Here is a 20,637-nt window from a genome sequence, read left to right as displayed (position 1 = left end):
TAAGGGTAGGATTCCTGCAGGTCTTTAAAACAGCCCTAAATTAAAGACAATTAAATTAAGGTGTTAAAATTCTCTTATGTTCCCAGTAAATTTGCTGGTAGAAAAATCACAACAGCAGTTGGCTCTAAGCACTTTATTATGTAAGGTAAAGACCCTGCAATAATACAAGAAAACAGACAAAACCCCAACAATCAAATTACCCCTTATGAGCAACCGGTTTGACGACAATGGCAAGGAGAAACTCCCTTTATAAAGGAAGAAACCTCCAGCCAAACCAGGCTCATGGAGGTGTGGAAATCTGCCGTCCAGTTGGGGGTGAATGAGGTTGTTCAGTTAGTGGAGGTCCCCGCCCCCTCTGCAACACCTCTCACTCATGGTTGGGATTATGTTATAAAATGTAACTTACATTTGAATTAAAATAGAGGAAATACAAAAAATTTAATAGAGGCCATTCCGGTAGAAGAGGGAAAGACCATCTCGGAACTGAGGAGTATATACTTCACCATCTTACAGTGACGGGATTGCAGCCATTTCCCAGCTTTCTGTAAATGGTGCGCATAGCCACTGATGAAGGTTCATTACAATTTGCATATTAATGATCAAGAAACTAATTGTTAGTCAGTGGTGCTGGTTATGCAAATGTACTGTTTATACTGTTGAGGAAACCTGCAGTCAGCTGAAACTGTAAAAGTAAACTGGATGAGTGAAGAAACATTTGTCCCAGTGAAACAGTAACATCCAGAGGAACAGAATCAATTCTCCAGGGTTAATGTGTGGATCACAAGCCTTTTCTTCATATTTATAAAATTAAACAGCACTTTTTATGCAGTTTCATTAAAATAATTCATCTGTACTGACATGCTGAGACAAAAAAAGGTTCTCTGTACAGATTAAACTTCATCCTGAGATGAATAATATTGAAGTTTCCCCAGTAGGATCTTTGCTCCCAGCAGATTGCAGCAGCCATTGTTGCTTTGCTGTTTTACTCGTTGTTTTATTATTGTTGCACACAGTAATTGGGTTTCCAAAAAGTGCACCAAACCCTGGACATTCGCCAGGCGATGCGTGTGTGTTGTTGTTGTTACGGTGTCAGCTGGACTGCTCTCACTAAGCGTTCCTTGAGCAGTTCTCTCACCCCATGACAAGGAAAGTTGCAAGAGGCAGGGCCTGTGTTACAGGTCAGTGTTGTGAGTGTGTACCCTGAGTCATGGTGCACACAGTTTGTTGTTTTAACCTCACCCCTTTTCACACTCAGGCCTGTGTCGAGTGTTTCTTTGTTGATAAATTCCTCATTCTGATTTCATTTTTTCTATTAAATGTAAAAGAAATATTTACATGTAATTGTATATGTTTAAGATTTCTGTGATGATTTTTGTTTTTGTTTTATTTTTTACATTAAATTGTATTTAATGTGTGCATTTCATTTTGTCTCCACCAGGTGGCGCTGCTCGGCCTGGACCTCTTATCTGCCTTAGTGACAAGGTTACAGGAGCGATTTAGAGCCCAGGTGGGAACAGGTAAGACTCAAATTTCAATCTTTGATGCGAATTTAATGTTTTATTTAATGTTGGATTTTTAAAGTGGTAATCTGATCGAGTTGAAGTGAAGTCAGAGCTTTTCTCTATATTATTTCAAATGCTTGAATTAAAAAAAAAAAAAACCCTGACCAGTGAAACTCAGTCTATTCATTTGTCATTATCTTTATAAATTAAAGTTAGTTTGCATTATCTAATTAAAAATTGTTAAGTTTACTTTCAGTTTTTAGTTTTTATGTATTTTAATGTTAATATTGCATACTGATTGATATTGAGGGAAGTTGACTCTCAGTGTCTCTCATTATTTGCCCCAGTCCCCTCAGGATGAATCTTCATCCACATTTAAACACATCGACAAATATCAAACAAAACATATTTTGTATTTTTGTATTTTGTATTTTATTTTTTTCAGGCTCTTTGAAACATGTCGAGTAACACAAAAGTACAAAGTTGCAAAAGCGAGTGAGAATTAAAGAATTTGAAGAAAAGCTATCTGGAGCATGTACAAACTGATATTAATCTTTAATAGGGCTGTCAAAATTGAGAGCAAACAAAACTGCTGTATAATGCCCTCTGCTATCTTAGTTTAATTGGTCACATGACTGCATCACATGACTAAAATGTGTCATCGTTTTTGAAAAGGCTCACTGTCCGCACTGGGACGCGAAAACTGCATTTTCAAATGTATTTGCTTTGGAGGGCGTTTTCAAAACGCTGCGTTTTCCTTGACCAAAAACGCCGTCTCAGTGTGGACAGAAGGCCAAAGCCTCCGCTTTCCAGAAAAAGAAAAAGATGCGTTTTCAAACGAAAACGTATTAGTGTGGACATGACCTAAGTTTCTCAGTGCATCCTCCCCTGAATTTAAATGTGTGAAAAATCAAAAGCTTTTGTTTCAGAGTTTCAAACTACTGTTCTCACCTCTTCTCACCAAGTTTCTGTTGAGTGCTGTTGATCACTTCATCTGCTCTTACTTTGCATGAGAATAACTTGACAAAACGTCCTGTACAACTGAGCCATTTCACCATCGTTAAGTACCAATAAATAACTCATATTTTATTTTCTCACTCAGTTCTGCCCAGCCTTATTGATCGATTGGGAGATGCCAAAGATCAGGTGCGAGAAACAGACCAAACGTTGCTGCTAAAGATCATGGAACAAACCGCCAATCCGCAGGTAACACGCTCACTTTTTCTAAGACAGTTCAGGCGGTCATGCATTAGCTCAAATTCAGATGGATGTCGGCTTTAGTTCTCACTTGTTTACTCTGTGGTGAGCTTGGGGGTCTCACTGGGTGTGAAAGTCTGCTGCCACACCCGTCTGCACCCGCAGACTTCCTGCAGTGGAAGCTGGGGGCTGGCAGGTGGCCGGCAGGATGCCAGTGATTGACCTTGTTAGACAGGTGTTACACCCAGGGTCTCCAGCACAGACAGCATAAAAGAAAGAAGTTACCATGGTGACATCCACCACTGGTTGTCCAAGTCCTGCTCTGAAGCTTCAAATTGATCATCTGGGTGAACTGCATCAATAGAGCCAGCTATAAACCTGAGGACGCAGCACACTCATTGACTAACGACTTATCAATCACATGTCGTTAGCCAATGAACATAACATTGATAATCCTCCCTTTTAACATTTAAACCAGGCACAATTAAGATATACATAAATGGGAAAGTGTTTACTGAGGTCAGGGCAATCTACCCGTAGACTCCTCTATAAACAGATGATTTTTTTGCAGCCACAGCTGTTGGCCCCTTGTAGTCAAAAGCTTGAAAAAGTCCTGTTTCATTGTGTACATGATGTTGTGTATTTTTGCAGTACGTGTGGGACCGAATGCTGGGAGGCTTCAAGCATAAAAACAACCGGACCAGAGAAGGAGTGTGCCTTTGTCTCATCGCCACGCTGAACACGTGAGTTTCCCTCCTTCGCTCGTTCTGCTCGAGCAGGCCGATTGGGCTGTCACGTGACCTCATTTTTAAAAATCTGTGTCCTCCCGTCTCCTCGTTTTTTTCCCGCTGCTCATTACTCTGATCTGTTTGTCTTACAGATATGGAGCCCAAGGCCTGACTCTCAATAAAATTGTTCCTCATATATGTAACCTCCTGGGGGACCCCACTAGTCAGGTAAAGCCTACCATGACATCTCTCTTCTTTTCGTTTTTTCTTTTTAGAAGATTTTGTGTAATTTATGACCAAAACATTGAAGAGACACCAGGTGAAGTTTAAATTAAGCCAGCCGGCACCACCTTGTACCACCAGGTGGTGCAGTGAGTTAACTAGGGATGTCATATAGAGTACCTGATTAAATGCTGCCATCTGGAGGTGAAAGTTGTAATTTTTTTCACCCCATTGGTTTGTCTGATGACATCATTTTATTCATGGTGACTCTGCTGTGGAACATCTGAATAGAAACGTCTGTTTGTTTGACTCCTCTCTGATGTTGTTGTGTGATGCTGGTCACCAGGTCCGTGATGGAGCCATGAGCTCCCTGGTGGAGATCTACAGACATGTGGGTGAGAGGGTGAGGCTGGATCTCAGCAAGAAGGGCCTGCCACAGTCACGGTAAGAGAACAGGCCGCTGCCGTTTAACAATTTTTCTCTTTGATAGCCTTCATTGATTAACGGTAGAGCGATGGTTAATGAACAGAGAGCCCTTTATTAGTTCCCTGTTCCAACCACAGCTTGATTTTCACGCGCTGTTTGGTTCAAGTGGGTAAAATGTAAAAGTCATTAAACATTTTATAGCAACCCTACTTTCAAGAGTCTCTTTTTAATTAGAATTATATAAAATTTTATTTAGCCTTTTTCACATATTGAGTTTCTACAGATTTGGCTGATGTACTGCAGGAATTTCCCATTTTTAATGCTAAATAAATTAGATGATTTTTCTTTATATTACCACGGTTTTAAATTGCTATCGAATTATCCATATATAAGGATTATACCTTCCTAAAACATGATTCTGCAGCTCATCGGAGCACCTGTGAACCTGTGATTTAGCATCAGAAATCAGCACAGAGTGTAAAATAAATGGTTGTTTAAACATAAAATATATATTCTGTTATGATTCATTATTTATGAAGTTGGCTGCAGATTTAAAGTTGAGCTGAACTGCAGTAGAGCTGCTGTGCGTGCACTTTTTGGTCTAAATCCACACTGCAGAGGTTACTTTCTGGCTCATGACTGAACACCCCAGATGATTTATTTTTTCCTAAATCGGATTTATGGTCATCGCTCTTGTAATCAGCCATGAACAAGCTCTTTGAAACGGCGCCAGAATTTTGTAGCTCGGGCTCAAAACGTGATTTCACGTTTAATATCAGATACCAGCGAACATTCAGATGCGGCATCTTCTTTGTTCCCTTTGTGTCCTCTTCGTTCCTCCTTCACACTGGGCCATATGTCTCTGCACCCCTCCATCACCCCTCTCGCTCGCTCTCTCTCTGGCCCCGTTGCCTGTTAGTCATCTGTGTGGTGGTTTCGGTCTATTTTGGTCCCTGCAGCAGAAAGCCGAGGGAGGGCTTCTCACCTCGGAGGTGATGGATAGTGCAGTAAACAGGTCTTTAGTTACTTTCTGCTGCCCATCTGCTTTGTTTTATGTGCCATCTGCATAATTATCTTCACATTCTTGTCTTTCTCTCTGTCCCTCTGTTACAGCTTGAATGTAATCTTCAGCAAATTCGATGAAGTCCAAAGATCCGGGAACATGATCTCATCTTCTGGTTCAGGTGAGTGCTCCTCCCTTTGCTTCAGGCTTCTTTCTGCTGGTATGCAGAGCACATTAGAGGCTGGCTGATGTGGAAATTCAAATCACATCTCTGTAGTTTTAGGCTGGATAAATTATATGTACCTCAGTGTCTTCTATCAAAAAGCAACAGGTGGGACGTCTCAAACACATTTATTAAAGATTGTAGTTTTTCCCCGTTGTCTGACTGGCTGACTCCCGCTTGGTCGGTCAGGCTGACCAAACAGCTGGTCTCTGAGGGCCTGTTGTCCTGAAAGTGAATCTGCAAAGGTTCCGATTTCCTGCACCTTTGTTTTTGAGTCAGCTGCAAAATCAGCTGAAACTTGCAGAGCTGGTTTCAGTGAACCTGGTGGCTGCAGAGGTTTTAGCTGAATATTACTGCGCTATATAAATACAGGCCATTTTACTGCTCCTGTTTTTTTGACCAGAGACTGTGACTTCCTCTGAGGTGTTAGGCTTCATCTGTGTTGTAGTTTATACATTTGTTGTTGTAGTTGTTGTTTTTGGTGGGCGTTTTGTATCAGACTGCTTCTCACAAGGACATATGAACTCATGGTTCAGTGAGTGTGTCCTTAGAGCTGCCCTCTTTGTAATCTGTTCAGGGGATGTCTGAGATTTTTAGCTACAAATACATGGGTTAAGGTTTCTCAGTTGCAGCCCTGGAGCATAAACAATTCTCTTTCTGGTGGTTTAAGTCGTTTTTGTTTCGAGGGGATGGGACAGCTTGGTGTGTCTGTCATATGGTGCAGGGTGAAATTTAGGAGTTATTTGACAGCAGAGCTTGAAGACAACATCTTCCTTGTGGCAGATTTTTCTCTCCTGTGTCATCACTCTCTTTTTCTGGCGTGTCAGCTTCTGAGTCTACCCTCCATGTTGAATGTGTACATGAATGTGGAGAAAGGAGGAGGGTGGGGGAGGGTTTCAGGCCCAATGGACAGCCTGGGGCGAGAGTCAGAGATTTCAGTTGTCCCTCTGTGGAACTAAAAAAAGACTAGCAGACTCTGTTAATATATCAGAAACACAAAAAAATAAAACTGCAGTTGGGTGGATGTTAGAAATTCTTCGCATTTGGAGCTGCTGACTCTGTCTAATTGCAGCTAACGCCGCATTTACAGCAAGAACAGCTGATCCGAGGAGACCACGGTGAGACGGGGATCAGTGTTTCAAAACAGTCTCCACCTCCCGTCTCAGCTGCCGCTCTGAGTTTCTTTGAGTGTCATGTGAAGTTTAACTTTCAGTAAGACTTGATCAATCATGATGAGGCACGATTTTCTGTCAGATTTAAGCTGTATTCACCAGCCTGCTGAGTCACAGTCGCAATGTTAAGATGATGACACAGCATTTCAGTCGGCACTGAAGTTCTTTCATCTCTTTCCTGCTATTTTTATCGGTTATTTTTGCACCATATTTTCATCTTCTTTGTTCTGTTTATTCGACTCCTTAAATTGATCTGTATAAAATCCATCAAAGTGGAGAAAAAAATCCCACCTGACACCCCCCCCCCCCCCCTAAGTTAATCCTTGTTTTTTACTTATAGCCAGTCCAGAAAAAATGTTCTCATCAGTCAGTTTCTTTGTAATCTCCTTTAATTTCAGACACTGAGGATAAATAATATTGCTCAGCTCCGTAGGACATATGAAGCAACTCCTGAGCGTGAGTCCTAATAATAAATAAAGGTGGACACTTTAGCCAGTGTTCATGTTGCTGTGTGAAAGTTAACTTGGAGGACTGAGAGGAGCATGTACACATGACTCATTTCAGCGCTTATTAGATATTGAGCCTTTATATCCATCACGATCAGCTGCTTGGCTCGACTCGTCTCTTTCACAGCTCAACTGAAATTGACTCTGTGACTTGTTTTAATTGAAATCTGTCAGTCTTAGAGAGAGGGGAATGTCTGGTGTTAATGTGGATGGGCAGTGAGTGCCGTGACAGCAAAATAAGAATAGAATAGAATAGAATAGAATAATCCTTTAATTGTCCCACAAGGGGAAATTTGGTTGTAACAGCAGCTAGAAGACACATATACAACAAACAGGACACAGAACAGAAACATACACAGTTTTTCTTACATATTTACATCAAGGACAATGGTTACTATAATAAGCTCTAAGCATTGAGGAAATGGGTTGTTATACTGCACTGAGTTATTATAGGCCTTTTTATTTTTATTTTGTTTTACATTTTTTTCTTGTACTTCAGTTGTAATTGTGTTAAACTGTAGTTTGAAGCGCAACTTTGATGTTTCATTGAGTTTATATTGTTTGAAAATGCTCAGTTAATGTTATTATGCAATGAGCACATTTGTCAGGGGCTAAATTTAACAGTCATTTAGAGTTTCAACGAACACATACATGGATGCCTGAGGATGGTAGTGTGACCAAACTGAGAGAGAGTATAGATGTTTCATCTATATATTTAAAAAAAATATACAGTGGAACCCCGACTTACGAAATTAATTAGTTCCCGAGGGTCTTTCTTAAGTCGAAATTTTTAGTAAGTCGAAGCACCCATTGCGCCTTTTGAGTCGTTCAAGTGGAACAACGAAGCGCAAATACGAAAGCCAAGGGGGTTGTCACATGATTCGGAAGGCATTGTGGGCGTTCTGGGCATTCTGGGCTCAGCCAATCAGAGCCAGTGGATTTCGTTACACGGGCATCGTAACACGGGCAGAGATATTGCCGTTAAGTGCCTTCGTAACTTGAATTTTTCGTTAAATGGGGTCTTCGTAAGTCAGGTTTTTTTTTTTTAAAGTATAGTTTTAAATTTTATTTTGATTAACCTAACAGTTTCATTAAACTTTAAGTTTTGACTTTAGTTGTAGTTCACTTTCATAATAACTCAGGCACTGCAAAGGTTTTTTGTGCTTTTGTACCAAAACTAAGCAAAAAGCTAAGAGCGAACACTGAACTGAAGATGTGCACACATGAAACTGAAATGAGAAAGAATTACAGTAAATGTCTTTAGTTTTATTTATTTTTTTGTAAGGTTGGTCAAATTTGTTTACACAACTGGCCCGATGAAGCATTGCTGCATCTGATTATTGAGTCTGGTATTTCTACATGACTGTGAGTAAAAAAAACCCGCATAAAGCTTTCTGTTGAATTTTGGTTCTATTCTATTCTGCTCTGTCCCCAAATCTTCCCCCTGAAAACCCTTCACATTACAGTAATTATGATTCAGTCTAAAACTGAAAGTAATTACACTGATTAAATAACACAGTAAAAATGAAAGTGAACTAAGAGAAAAAATATTCCTAAATTAATAAAAGTGGAAAACTGTAATAAATCCAGTTGGGGTTTTTTCTTCTTTTTTGCAAAGGGCAGAAGTTTAAACTGTTCCAAAGTTAACTGAAGGACAAGAGATTGAAAAAAGCAGCTTTGAATTCATGTCTAAAGGATGCGTAGTGTTGGAGGGATGTCAGCTAAAGCTCAACTATGTATTATCACTTTTTACCACAAGAGGAAGCAGTGAGTCAGTGCACCTTTTATTTAACCGTTGTGGTCGGCATCCGGGGGAAAAGACAAAGCCTCGGAAGGAATAGGGAGTAGGACTTAAAAGAAATGTCAGAAATTAAATTAAGGGCAGCACACATCCCAAAACATCTCAATACTCCCACTGGTAAAATGCTGCCCCCTGGTGGTAATAGATATAGTTGCAGAGGGTAATTACGAAACGTAGCTTTACCTCTCACAAAATTGAGCTATTTCAGCAACTAAAGTGCTATATGTTACACAAGTATCGTGTTTTTACAGCTCTCTTGGTGTATCCCATCCATTTAGTGTTTCATTTATCTGTTACAGATCAGCTAAAATGACTAATTTTATGATTAAAAATATCTCAAAAGTGCAAAAATATACAATTGCTCACTCTCTAGATGGTTGACTACAGACAGATGGAAAGAGACAGGCTGTTTTTTCAGGGAAGGAGACAAGGGAGGAGGGAGCAGAGTGAGAGACTGTGGAGGGATAAATCGACAAGAGCGAGGGAGGGAGCAAAACAAAGCAGCCATTTCTGTGGCAGTACTGTGAGGTAAACAGAGAGAGAGGTGGCAGAGACTTCGGTTAGAGCTGACCGATCGGTGGAGCGATCAGCTGTGGATCTGCATTCCTGTTCTGCTCAGCAGCTTTGCACCATGACAGCTGGAGAAGGTAAGACTGGAAATGCGAGGAGCTCTCAGACCACACGCTTTGAAACACCCAAAATATTATCATCGTCTCTTTTGCTCTGTGTTTGAGTTTTTATCTTTTTATGTAATCTTTTTTTTTCTGCTGCAAACTGAGCTCTGAGCCACTTCTGTACTTTTTTGATAGCTCTGGCAATCGAGGAGGGAGTCTCCGGTTGTTTCTGCAGCAGCGTGGCGTTATAATTATAAGTGTGACTGCTGTGACGAAGCTTCAGCAGCTTTCAGCGGTCACACTGTGATTTCTCCATGCAGTGCACATGGTAGTGTCACATTTTTTGCCTCTTGTTTGGAGAATGCCTGCTGGTGCCTGAAGCCACGAGGGACAATTTGATTTTCCTTATCCTGGAAATGGTTACACATTTCTCTATATCATTTAGATAATTTGTTACATAATCCCTTCAATTATATATTTTTGTGCGTATAATTTTTGATAAGCACACCTTCGGTTTATGGTAGGAGTATACAAGGACAAAAAAATCTTGCTTCTGCTGACGTTTCGTTATAAAAGCAGCCAGCCCCGACATGAATTTTGTTTTGCAGTTTTACATCAGCGGTTCAGTCACTGGCAGAGCAGCAGGCAGCAGCAGCTCTTTTAAGAACCAAAGTGGAACTAAAGTTATTGCAGCACTTGAATTGTATGAAGAAAGCAGGTCATCCTCACAGTGGGAGTGGTGCGTTTTTAAATAGGCGGATGCTCCAAGAAACCTGATGAAGTGGGCGAAACAGGCTTTAGGAAACATGAAGTCAGAGATTTATTTTGCTGCAGTATTTTCCACTACTGATACAGCACATGTAGAAATAAACAAGAGTCCTTTCCACTCGCTTAGTTTCTATAAATATGTTGCGCGTGTGATATGTTGGTGAATTTCTGATTAAGCAGGAACCAAATAAACATTCTGCAGGTCAACGTAAAATCAGAAACAGACCGTCAGCGCTCCTCTGACAGGAGAGATGACATCGTGTGGGGCGGTGTGAGGGCGATCCTGGTCGTGTTCCAGACCTGCTGCGATCGCTTCATGCTTCATTTCTGCTGTTGTGCTCGGCTTTCACACGGCCACAGGGGTGAGGCGAAGGTAATCTCGAGCTGCTCAGGGGTGATTTTACCTGGAAGCAGAGTAGTATGGGCCACAAAAATTAGCCAAATAAATCCAGTGCAGTTTGTTTCAAAGCTTCATTAATGCTAGCAAGCCAAATGTTGACTTTAAGACCAGCTGCAAAAAAAGGAGCGGTTCTGTGACTAATATTTAGGTTTTCATAACAGTGTGTGGGAGTAGTCTGTTTATTGTTTTGGTTCCATTTTCTTTACATTTCCTTTCTTATGTATGATATACATTTCATGCATATAAAATGTTTTATTTTCTATAAACTACAGAGAGGAGAAAGAACTACTGAAACACAAAGGCTCACTTATGCACAGATATTAAACCTCCAAGCATCTGTGTGTTTGCTCTCAACACAAAATAAGCTGTAAGTTTGCTAATAAAAGCTGCATTTAAAACTTTAAATTGTCCCGTATCATAAATACAGCTCCATCTTTGTAACAAGCCAAATCTATTTAAAATCACTCGTAAAATCAGTGAGTTCTGACGATTTCTAATCATGTATAAACTGTTTGGAGGTCTGGTTTACCGTGGTGCATCGTTCAGATGGATAGCTTGTGTGGATATCTCGGATGTGAGCTAGAAGTTTGTATTATTTCTCCAGATCTGCGCACACTGAGGCTTCAGATCCAGGCTGTATTTATAACCACAGAGGAGAGCTGTGGGTGGGTGGGTGGGACGCCATGTCAGCTGCTCACTTCTCAGTTTCTTGAACACAATCACAGTGTTTTTGTGACTGGCTGAATTCCCAAGGCATTTTGTGTGTGTGTGTGTGTGTGTGTGTGTTTGTGTGTGTGTGTGTGTGTGTGTGTGTGTGTGTGTGTGTGTGTGTGTGTGTGTAAGTGAGCTCTCACAAGCCCCTTTCTGTGCTCTGCTGCTCTTACATAAACCCTGCAGACTCTGCAGGTTTTTGTTTCCCTCAGTGTTCAGCTGTGATGAGCAGATCTGCATCCTCAGCCTCATCATGACAGCCAGTTTAAGCATCTATTTCTTGACTGGAAAATAAACAAAATATGTTAATTCAGGTTGTAAGAGTCACAGAGTTTCTTCACTCATGTGACATCATGTCGGGGACTGTCTGTAAAATGAGAAATGACATGATTCTCTGAGCTGTGAAACCTGATTTCAAGTATAACTCCAGTGTGTGAACGAGGAGAAAGGAGAGCGCTTCATTCTAAGGAAGCTCTTTGATCGTGACATACACAGTGAAAGTGGTGCTTTGCAGAGAGCTTAACAAGCTCATTAATGTGTGTGTGTGGGTGTGTGCATGCTGTGTATTTGCTGCCATTGGCTGCTTTACTGTGTGGAGGAGGATTTGGCTTTAAAGCACCAAAGAAGTACCTTTTCTTTAAATGTCTTTGATTCGAAGAGGCCATACTGATAAAAATAGAAGGTTCAAACATACATTTTGCATGTCGACAGCTGGGAGCAAATGAGTTCACTCTTCATTGCCAACTGAGTTTATTAGCAAAATGTACAAATTTCCAGCTGTTTGCAAAAACTAGATCACAGCAGGACAGTTAAATGTTACAAGAGACGTCAACATCATCTGTTTTTAATGTTTTCGGTTGCAAAATCATTCAGCACCCCCCCTGCCAGAGGGAATTCACTGTCAGTTCACACATTTATAAATGACTGTGCAGACTTTTATAACTCCTCTGTAAATAAACTTTCACCAGAGTTTCAGCGTCTGTTGATTAAGGCCTACATTTATTATACATCTGATTATATATCAGCAAAATGACAAAGCAACTCATCACAAAGTTAAGAGATAGCTATCAAACAAGAGCCACACATACCAGTGTGTTTGCTATAGTTAGACCACTGCTGACCCAAAAGAACCAGACAACTATTCTCAGAACTATCTGAATGAAAGATGCCTTCTATTTTAGCTGAATGAGGTATTTAAACCCCTCTTGTGTAATTTTAATATTACGCACAAATAAATAATTTTGTAATAATTGTTCATCAGTACACAGCTGATGCGAGCGAGACTGTGTAAGGGGGTGGGGGTGGGGGGGGGGGTGTTGGAGGACTTTATATAAAACAAAGGGAGATGCACAGAAATGAAGAGATGAGTATAAACCTCTTGAATGATGCTTTTGTCTTACTGTTGCTCTCTGCCAAGTGAATCGTGCAGACAGCCCTTCTAGTCCTGTGATTCTGGGGTTTAAACAGCGTCTTTGATGGGCACAATAAGAGGCCGGTACAGCAGTGGCCCCTCTGCTCGGGAAACAGACTCTGCTGCACTCACAATCTGTGCAAATAGTTTGTGAACAGGCTCATTTGGGGGAGCACAGACCTGAATGTGAAGCAAATCCCAAACAGTAACAAGCAAACACTGTCACTGGAAACACTGAGAGAATGTTAATTAATGCTAAATAGAAATCTATGGGAGACTTCAATATTAGCAAATTCAAAGTATAACTTCCATTTCAACCCTTGTTTTTGGAATAAAGTCAACAAACCTTTTAAGGAGTTTCTTGCAATGCCAGTAATTGCTGTCCTCTGAGAAGGATTTTAATCTCAGAGAATGTATTTGTTAGAAAAATCCAATGTAATCTGTTTGCAGGATTCAGCTGTAGATGCAGTTTGCTCTCATTTGGTGATTCTTTTTCTGTTACTCTTAAAAATAGATATTCATTTTCTATTATCTATTTTCTTCTGCTTGTCCAAATTTGGGTTACCAAGTCAGCAGGATAAGCTGGTATTCCAGGCGAATAGTGCATTTAAGTGGTAATTCTGTCTGAGTGTCAGAGTCAAACATCAAAGGTACCCATTAGGGCTGGGCCATATCATACCGTTCACAGTAATACCGGTATAATGTTAGGCAATGATAAGAAAATGAAATATCGTGATAGAATATGGGTCAAACGCGCATGCGCAGTGCCTTTGTTTTCATACGCACATGGCAGAAAAAGCATGGCGGCGACGGAGAACGAGAAGGGCGAAAGCGGATCGTTGAATGAAGGGATGAACCAGAATTGGTTTGTAAAAATGGTGCAACTTCAGTGGTGTGGAACTGGTTTGGCTTTCGTCAAATACACACCAAAGTACAATTTTTGGTAGAGCATGCAAGCGGACCATCGTTATTACCGTGTTTTTCGGAAAATAAGTCGCTCTTAAAATCCTTTTATTTTCTGAAAAATTGACAGTGCGCCTTATGTATGAATTCTGGTTGTGCTTACTGACCTCAAACTTTTTATGTCTTACACAGCGCTCAAAAATCTGTAAAAAAATGTTTTAGCACGACTTTGATAAGCTACAAAGCCGCACCGCTTGATGGATTGTCAAAGCATTACGGCTACCGTAGTCAGGAGCCTCGCCGAGTGATACGTACTGTTCTTCAACATAGTATTACCGTATTGTGTGTGTATAACCTCTTTTTAAGTTTTGTAGATATATTACACATGGTTATAGTTCAGGATATGTCGGCCAGTTTCCACTGGAAATGCCTTTTGGTTAAACTGGCAGCAAGGAATTTGCATAGAAAACAGCTGTTTGTTTAAGTGAAAATACATTGATGGGTTTTTTGTTTGTTTTTGTTTTTTTTGCACTAATAAAGTTGTGGAGTTGTAAAGTATTTTGTCTCACGTCAGTTATATCGTCAGTTATATCATTATCACAAATTTTCAAATATATATCGTGATAAATATTTTTGGCCATATTGCCCTGCCCTAGTACCCATCGGTGGTCATGGATGTCCATAAAACATATGACCAAATTTGCTTCTGCACATTAAACTGTAGTGCTGGTAGTCCGAATCAGGTCATGAAACCTGCTCCGTTTCTGCTGATTCTACCTGCCAGTCATCATTTAAGTATTTGCTCATTGATTGTGTGAGGTCGCCGCCATGTGCAGATGTTTGAGAGCCAATCCTGTGTCATGTGTCAAAGCCCAAGGTGCTGAGCAGCTTCCTACAGGTGCACACTTACTGGAATGACGTGGTTCAGGCTCTGACCTGGTTTATCTGCCTGAACAACTTCACCTAGCTCTGGCTTCTTGTTAGTCTGACTCTCTGTTGGCCTCTCTTTCCTCATTTGGCTACATGTCTGTATGTAATGTATGGATTTAGCTTCTTAATCCTGCTTTCTCATTTAAAAAAAAAAAACGTGATAATGCAAAAAATGAAGTTAAGTGCTATCAAAAGCAAATCAGAAACCCGAGGAAAAAGTTATTAGGGAAACAAAGACTGCACAAAGTGAGTCTTAACACTGGGACAGACAGTGAGGTGGATCTTTTTCTCATCACCACAGTGGATTATAAAAGTAGGTGTTCGTTGCTCATTGGACTTGTGATCGATAATTCTCTTTGTGCTTTTTGTCTACCCTGAAAGCAGGGTGACACCAGGGGAAACAGTTTTAGTGAAACAGAGACAGACATGTGTAGCCACAGGCTCACTGAAGTAATGAGACCACTGTGTCAGACTGCCCACACCATCCTGTTGGACAGGAAGTGATAAAAAATGACAGATTTTCATTAAATAGCGCCAAAAAAAAAAAAAACTGAACACCACAAAAGGAGTGTATGTGAGTGGCCTTTTTGGGTGTGTTTTTTTTTTTTTGGGGGGGGGGGGGTTGTTTTTTTTTTTTGCTGGCAGTATTTAAAAAATAAAGAGAAATAAATCAGCTGTTAATGTGAACCAAAACAATTAATTTAATGCTGATAATTGTCTTAATTTACTTCAGTATTTATTCACCTTAAAAAAGGGGGGGGTCAAATGTTTTAGGATTTTTTTTTTTCCTGTAATTATAATTTCATTTACTAATTATTTTTATTTAGATTATCGTCTTATGTTCATTTTTTACCTCAAATTAATTTATTCCGTGTTTATTTTTATAATTCTTAATCTGGTTTTGTTTTATATTTCCATAACTTTTCTTTCAGTCATACAAAGACAAGAACAAACAGATTTATAGGTGAGCTGATCACATGTTGATTGTTGTCAGCTAAGAAATTCACAGGGACGTGAGCTCCTTCCTGCTCGGTGGTTCTAAGAAGCTCAGTTTTCTGTTCGAAATTTGACGGATCAAATCCCGTCTGTAACAAACGGGTATGAACAGAAGTCATGAGGTCTAAAATAAAATGGGACACTGTGCAAATCTCAGGAGATGGTAAACATCAGATTTCATCAGCACATAATTTGCAGGCAGAAGGTGATTTTTTTTTTTAAATAAAAAATAAAAAATCCTCCTCTGTTGTTTTAGGAAAACATAGGAAGTCTTTATTATGATATAACACTGATCACCAGTCAGCTGTCTTATATAACACCAGCTAAACTGCTGCAGTGAGTGATGGAGACACCGCCTTGGGCCTCATGAAGATCCCTGATGGACTCTTCTGGGCTCCCTTAGGGGGTACCAAGGGACAAAAAGGTGAAGAAGAAAACCGAGCGAGCTGGTGGGATAGCAAGAGGCCCTCCCTCTGTCCTCGATTTAGAGAATTTTCCTGAGCTAAACTTTCAGTTAATCCCCCGTTCCCCTGAGCTTTTCTTCTGTTTGTATAAAAAGATCCTCGCTGTTATATAAATCTGGGCTTCATGCAGATTACTATTGCCAGCTCTGACAGCTCCACTGTACACTGCACCCACAGTGTATCCTGACACCTAGTGGACAGAAAAGGCAGCACACCTCTCAGTCCTCAAACAACAGGATTTGCACCTTTATTTTCAGAGGGGGTTAAACAACACTAACGAGTTAATACAGTGAAATAAGAAATAAAAACTGAAATGAGAATATGTGTCTACAAAATTAAAAAAAAAAAAAAATGCAGTTAATTTGGTTAAAACACACCCATTCAGAAGGAGGTGATGTAATCGCGTTGTTACTCGCGCTGGATGTGGGGTATACCAAGTGTCCCTTTTCTTATGTGGGAGTGCACAGCATTTTTTATCCCATTGAGAAAATATCCCCTATTTTAATTATCAACATTCAACAGTCCACACTGCAGTGTTTAGCTTTTATCCAAAGAAACTGTATCACTGTGGGTCGTAGAGTGGACATTATAAGACTAGAAAATTAGAAAGATGCACTCATTACAGTTCTTCCTTTCAGGCTTATTGCATTTAGTGAGTTCAGATAAAATGCAGTATTCCTCTCCTTGACATGATTACTGCCAAACCTGCAGAATTCAAATGTGTCTGTTTTTAAGTTCTGCAAAGCAAAATTCCCGACCTGTCCCACACAAACCTGCTCTCTGTCCCTGCTTTCATTTCTTCTCTTACCCACGCTGGAAACTAACTGATACTTAAGTGAATTTAAGATGAAATAAAAACGTAATATGGATGCAGATCTTGGTCCCCTTTTAAAGTCACATGATTAGTATTTTTGCTGTTTCTCCCCTGCAGATAAACTGTTGTTGTTTTCTCATGAAATGTATTTCTCACGTGTGTGGTTGCGTCTTTGCTTTGCTGTGATGATAAAACACAGTGTTAAACCTGCTTTACTTTCACAGCTACAGCAGATACTTTTGATACATTTCCAGAGTACTTGTAACCAGTGTTGTGTTTTATCACAGTTGTGTAAAGATCGATGAGAAACTGAACAAACAGTTTTAGTCTGACAAAAAAACCCAAAACATTAAACTGCTGACGTCTCTCACGACCTCCGCCTGTTACAAGTGATGAAACCTTTACAGGAAGATGGAGGTGATGTCCAGAGGCTTGTGGGCTGATTGCTGCTGTCACCACTCACTTACCTTCAGATGCTCTAATGACCCGCCTCAGGCTGTGGCACACACTCTTCTGTGTGTGTGTGTGTGTGTGTGTGTGTGTGTGTGTGTGTGTGTGTGTGTGTGAGAGAGAGAGAACTGCTCATCTCATGTTGCATGCCGCTTTAATTGCTCCCTGGATAAATCACACACACAATCCAGCCGTTGTGTCAGCGTTGCTGGCAGCAGCTGCTCTGACAGCTGTGATCAATACTCTCATCTGTGTGGTCGGGCGCTGTGCTTTCTGCTTAGGTGTGCGAGCTGTTAGCCTTTACGAAGAGGCGAGGGGGCGAGTGTTTAGGTGATTGGCTATTGGTTTTGCTGGCCTACGGATGACGTCTGATAACTGATTACTTCCTTTAACATGGAAAAAAAATAGATGCGCTGATGAGCAGCTTGGCCACTTAATCAGACTTTCTAACAGTGGTGTGATGGATTGCAAGGATCATACCTAAAAGAGCTGTTCTAGAAACAAAAATAAATCCAAACAGATGAAAGGAGTCAGTTAGGGTGGTTCAGGCAACTGATTAGGGGGCTTTTGTCTCATGGTCTCAAGGAAAGAAAGTCCATATGGGGCCATATTTACTAACAACCCTTTTGATATTAAATTGGCCTAAAAGGTGTGTACACAGGTGTCTTTGTAGTGTCCAACATTTTGGAAAGAAAATAATGAATTTAATCACAAAGTTTAAATTCATGAATGTCTACAGCAGACACTTTACTGCAGATTTAATACGTTATGTTATGTTGTGTCTGATATGGCTGTATTGGCCTCTCTTGGGTGTGTTAATGTTATTTGGAGCAAGTGGGGCATAAGTTATCAGAGTAAGTGTATAATTGTCACGTGTAGGTCGTTGCAAAGCTCAGAGCTTTGAGCCACAGCATCACACTTTGAATCTTCCCTGTGGGTCTGCAGCCCCACGTGTTTCTGGGCCTCAATAATACAAAACGGAACTCAACCTGCAGCATTTGTGGGACGGAGAATCCCAATATCAGGTGCACGTGGGGGTGCGTCTTTTTTTTTTACAGGCAGCAAAGTAAGGGTTTACAGTAAGCTAATGGCTTTTCATTGTTTGAGAGGTTTAGCCACATAGAGATCGATCGATAGAGAATAGAGAGCGAATAGCATCTGCACGTCTTTTCTCAGCACCCACCGAGCTTCTTTGGTTGCACCTCGTGTGTGGATTGTACTGGTTATTTTACTCTAAAGTGCACACTTCCATGGACCCAGGATCACATCTTGGCTCTTTGAGATGTTGTGTTCATCATCTGTGTTCTGGGTGACGTGTCAGTTCAACTTCCAGCTCACATTGTGTTGTTTTTTTGTTTTGTTTTTCAGTCAAGTATAAAGCGGCTGGGATGAGAATTGGCTGAGCTAAGTCACAGAGCTAAGGCTGTGTTTCTCAGGGGTCTTGATCATGAGTGGGTTGAGAGTCGAGTAAGCAATTGAGAGACGGTCTGCAGTGATGAGGATGCTGTGCTGGTCTATTGTGGTGAAGAGAGAGCAGAGGGCCACAGAGAAGCTATTGATTTACTGGTGATCTACATTCCGACCCTCACCTATGGACGCGAGGTGTGGGCAGTGACAAAGGATGAGATCACCGATACAAGCAGTAGAAAGGAGCTTCCTCTGGAGAGTGTCTCTTAGAGAGGGTGAAGAACGTGGGCATACAGGAGGGGTTTGTCCTCCACATCAAAAAGCGAGGTGCTTTGGGCTACTGGCCAGGATGCCTCCAACCTCCCAGGGAAAGAAATATCTATCGGCTGGCTTATGAACACTTCAGACGAGCTGGAGGACGAGGCTGGATAAAGAAGGTCTGAGCATCTCTGATTCCCCCGAGACCTGCATTTCGATAAGCAACAGATAAAGCTTCATCATTATTGACTTCTTTTTGAGAAACTGCATTTAAACACGACAGTGTGGTCATTGTACAGGAACTGTGCTCAGTAAATACAAAATGCTTCATAACCTCAGACCCCTCCCTGTTTTTAGAGCCTTTAGTCCAACAGCATCAGCAGTGATGTTACTGTGACACATACACACACACACACACCTCAGGGAGAGGGCTGGTTTGTCTGGGAGTGTGCCGGAGCCACACACAATCCATTCGACAGAGATGCCTGAAGAAAGCGAGAGTGTGTGTTAGAGGCTGCTGCCGAGACATGCTGAGGAAGCTGATGTGCAAGAAAATCTGCCCTCGTAAGAACGATGCATTTATCTGTCCTCATTTTCATCCTCGCCGCGCTCGTCTCGCCCTGCACAGCTTCCTGTCTGTCTGTTATTGCTCTGCTCTCTCTGGCTCTGTGCGTCTCATGTCTGCCAACCTGTTGCCTTTTTGTCCCTGTCATGTTTTGTATTTCTTGGTCATGATGATGATTTTCATGCAGGGAGCAGCTTGTGCGGATGAAGCTTCTATTTTATGTATCAGTTTATTATACGTGGCTCCACAAATAAAAGACAAGGCACAAACCTGATTCCTAAACAGCAAGTTAATGTCTCTAAATGTCCTCAGACAGCGGTCATGATCATGGCTGCAAACACCGCCTTTATCTCCGTGCCTCAGCTGGCGGATATCACCACCGGCTAATCCCTCGTGTGAGTGGTCACGTTGGGCAGGTGACGCCGGGGGCCATGTGTGCACTGCTGCCAAACCAGATTAGAGTCAGATGGATGGAATGATTAAAACGTGCACAGATACATACACCACCTGACAGATTGCCCGTGTTGCACTCTCCCCCCTGAGAGGTTATCCAACGCAGCAATGACTCAGGGCTGTTTAACACTTAAGAGAATGATTTCAGCCTCTGAACGATGACTGAACGGTGCTTTATTGATCCTTACGGGAAATAATTCTCACAGTCAGCCAGCCTATATTGAAAGCCTAAGTCACCTACACCCTTTCTCATTTCTTCTTCTTCTTTTTTGCAGATAAGAACTTTGAGGATGAGGACTCTGTGGACGGAGGCCGGTCCTCCTCCTCCTCCTCCAAAGCACCACCCAGTGGCAGGAGGACTGCAGTGAGCTCTGTCAGAAGACCCAGCTCAGCCACCACGCCAAAGCCCACGGGTGAGGGAGAGGTTCAAGCTCAGCTCAGTGCTGGGAATAAATAATCTGCCGCTGAAAGTCACTATTTGTTCTGATTTAATGAACAGTTATTCACATTTTAGTTTAACCCTGGGTCATAACAGTTTACCCTCAGGCAGCCGAGCTCTGTTGGCTGGCGATTCGTTATGTTTTAGAAAGAAATCTTTGTTTGACGGCAGTTTTTCGTTTGTCATAGATGTGCTTGCATTGAGAGCAGGTTGTTAATGACTGAACCAAGGCTTCTGTTCTTTGGTCAAATTCGTAGTTTAAAAGATGCTGTTG

The 20,637-nt window shown here is 41.2% G+C and overlaps 1 protein-coding gene across 1 annotated transcript in view; it reads left to right on the top strand.

The window, feature by feature from the left end:
• The window catches only part of clasp1a (cytoplasmic linker associated protein 1a), a 93,531-nt gene that overhangs the window by 25,303 nt on the left and 47,591 nt on the right, over nt 1-20,637 (top strand). The window contains exons 3-9 of the mRNA XM_082508368.1: nt 1,439-1,517; nt 2,605-2,708; nt 3,351-3,442; nt 3,580-3,655; nt 3,996-4,093; nt 5,189-5,259; nt 20,200-20,337. Coding sequence (XP_082364494.1) covers nt 1,439-1,517; nt 2,605-2,708; nt 3,351-3,442; nt 3,580-3,655; nt 3,996-4,093; nt 5,189-5,259; nt 20,200-20,337 — 658 coding nt within the window. The remainder of the gene's footprint in view (nt 1-1,438; nt 1,518-2,604; nt 2,709-3,350; nt 3,443-3,579; nt 3,656-3,995; nt 4,094-5,188; nt 5,260-20,199; nt 20,338-20,637) is intronic.

The sequence above is a fragment of the Aulonocara stuartgranti genome (assembly GCF_965226115.1).
Source record: "Aulonocara stuartgranti genome assembly, chromosome: 16".
Classification (NCBI taxonomy): domain Eukaryota; kingdom Metazoa; phylum Chordata; class Actinopteri; order Cichliformes; family Cichlidae; genus Aulonocara; species Aulonocara stuartgranti.
The sequence above is the reverse complement of the archived record's forward strand: the minus strand, read 5'-3'. Positions and strand labels throughout refer to the sequence as shown.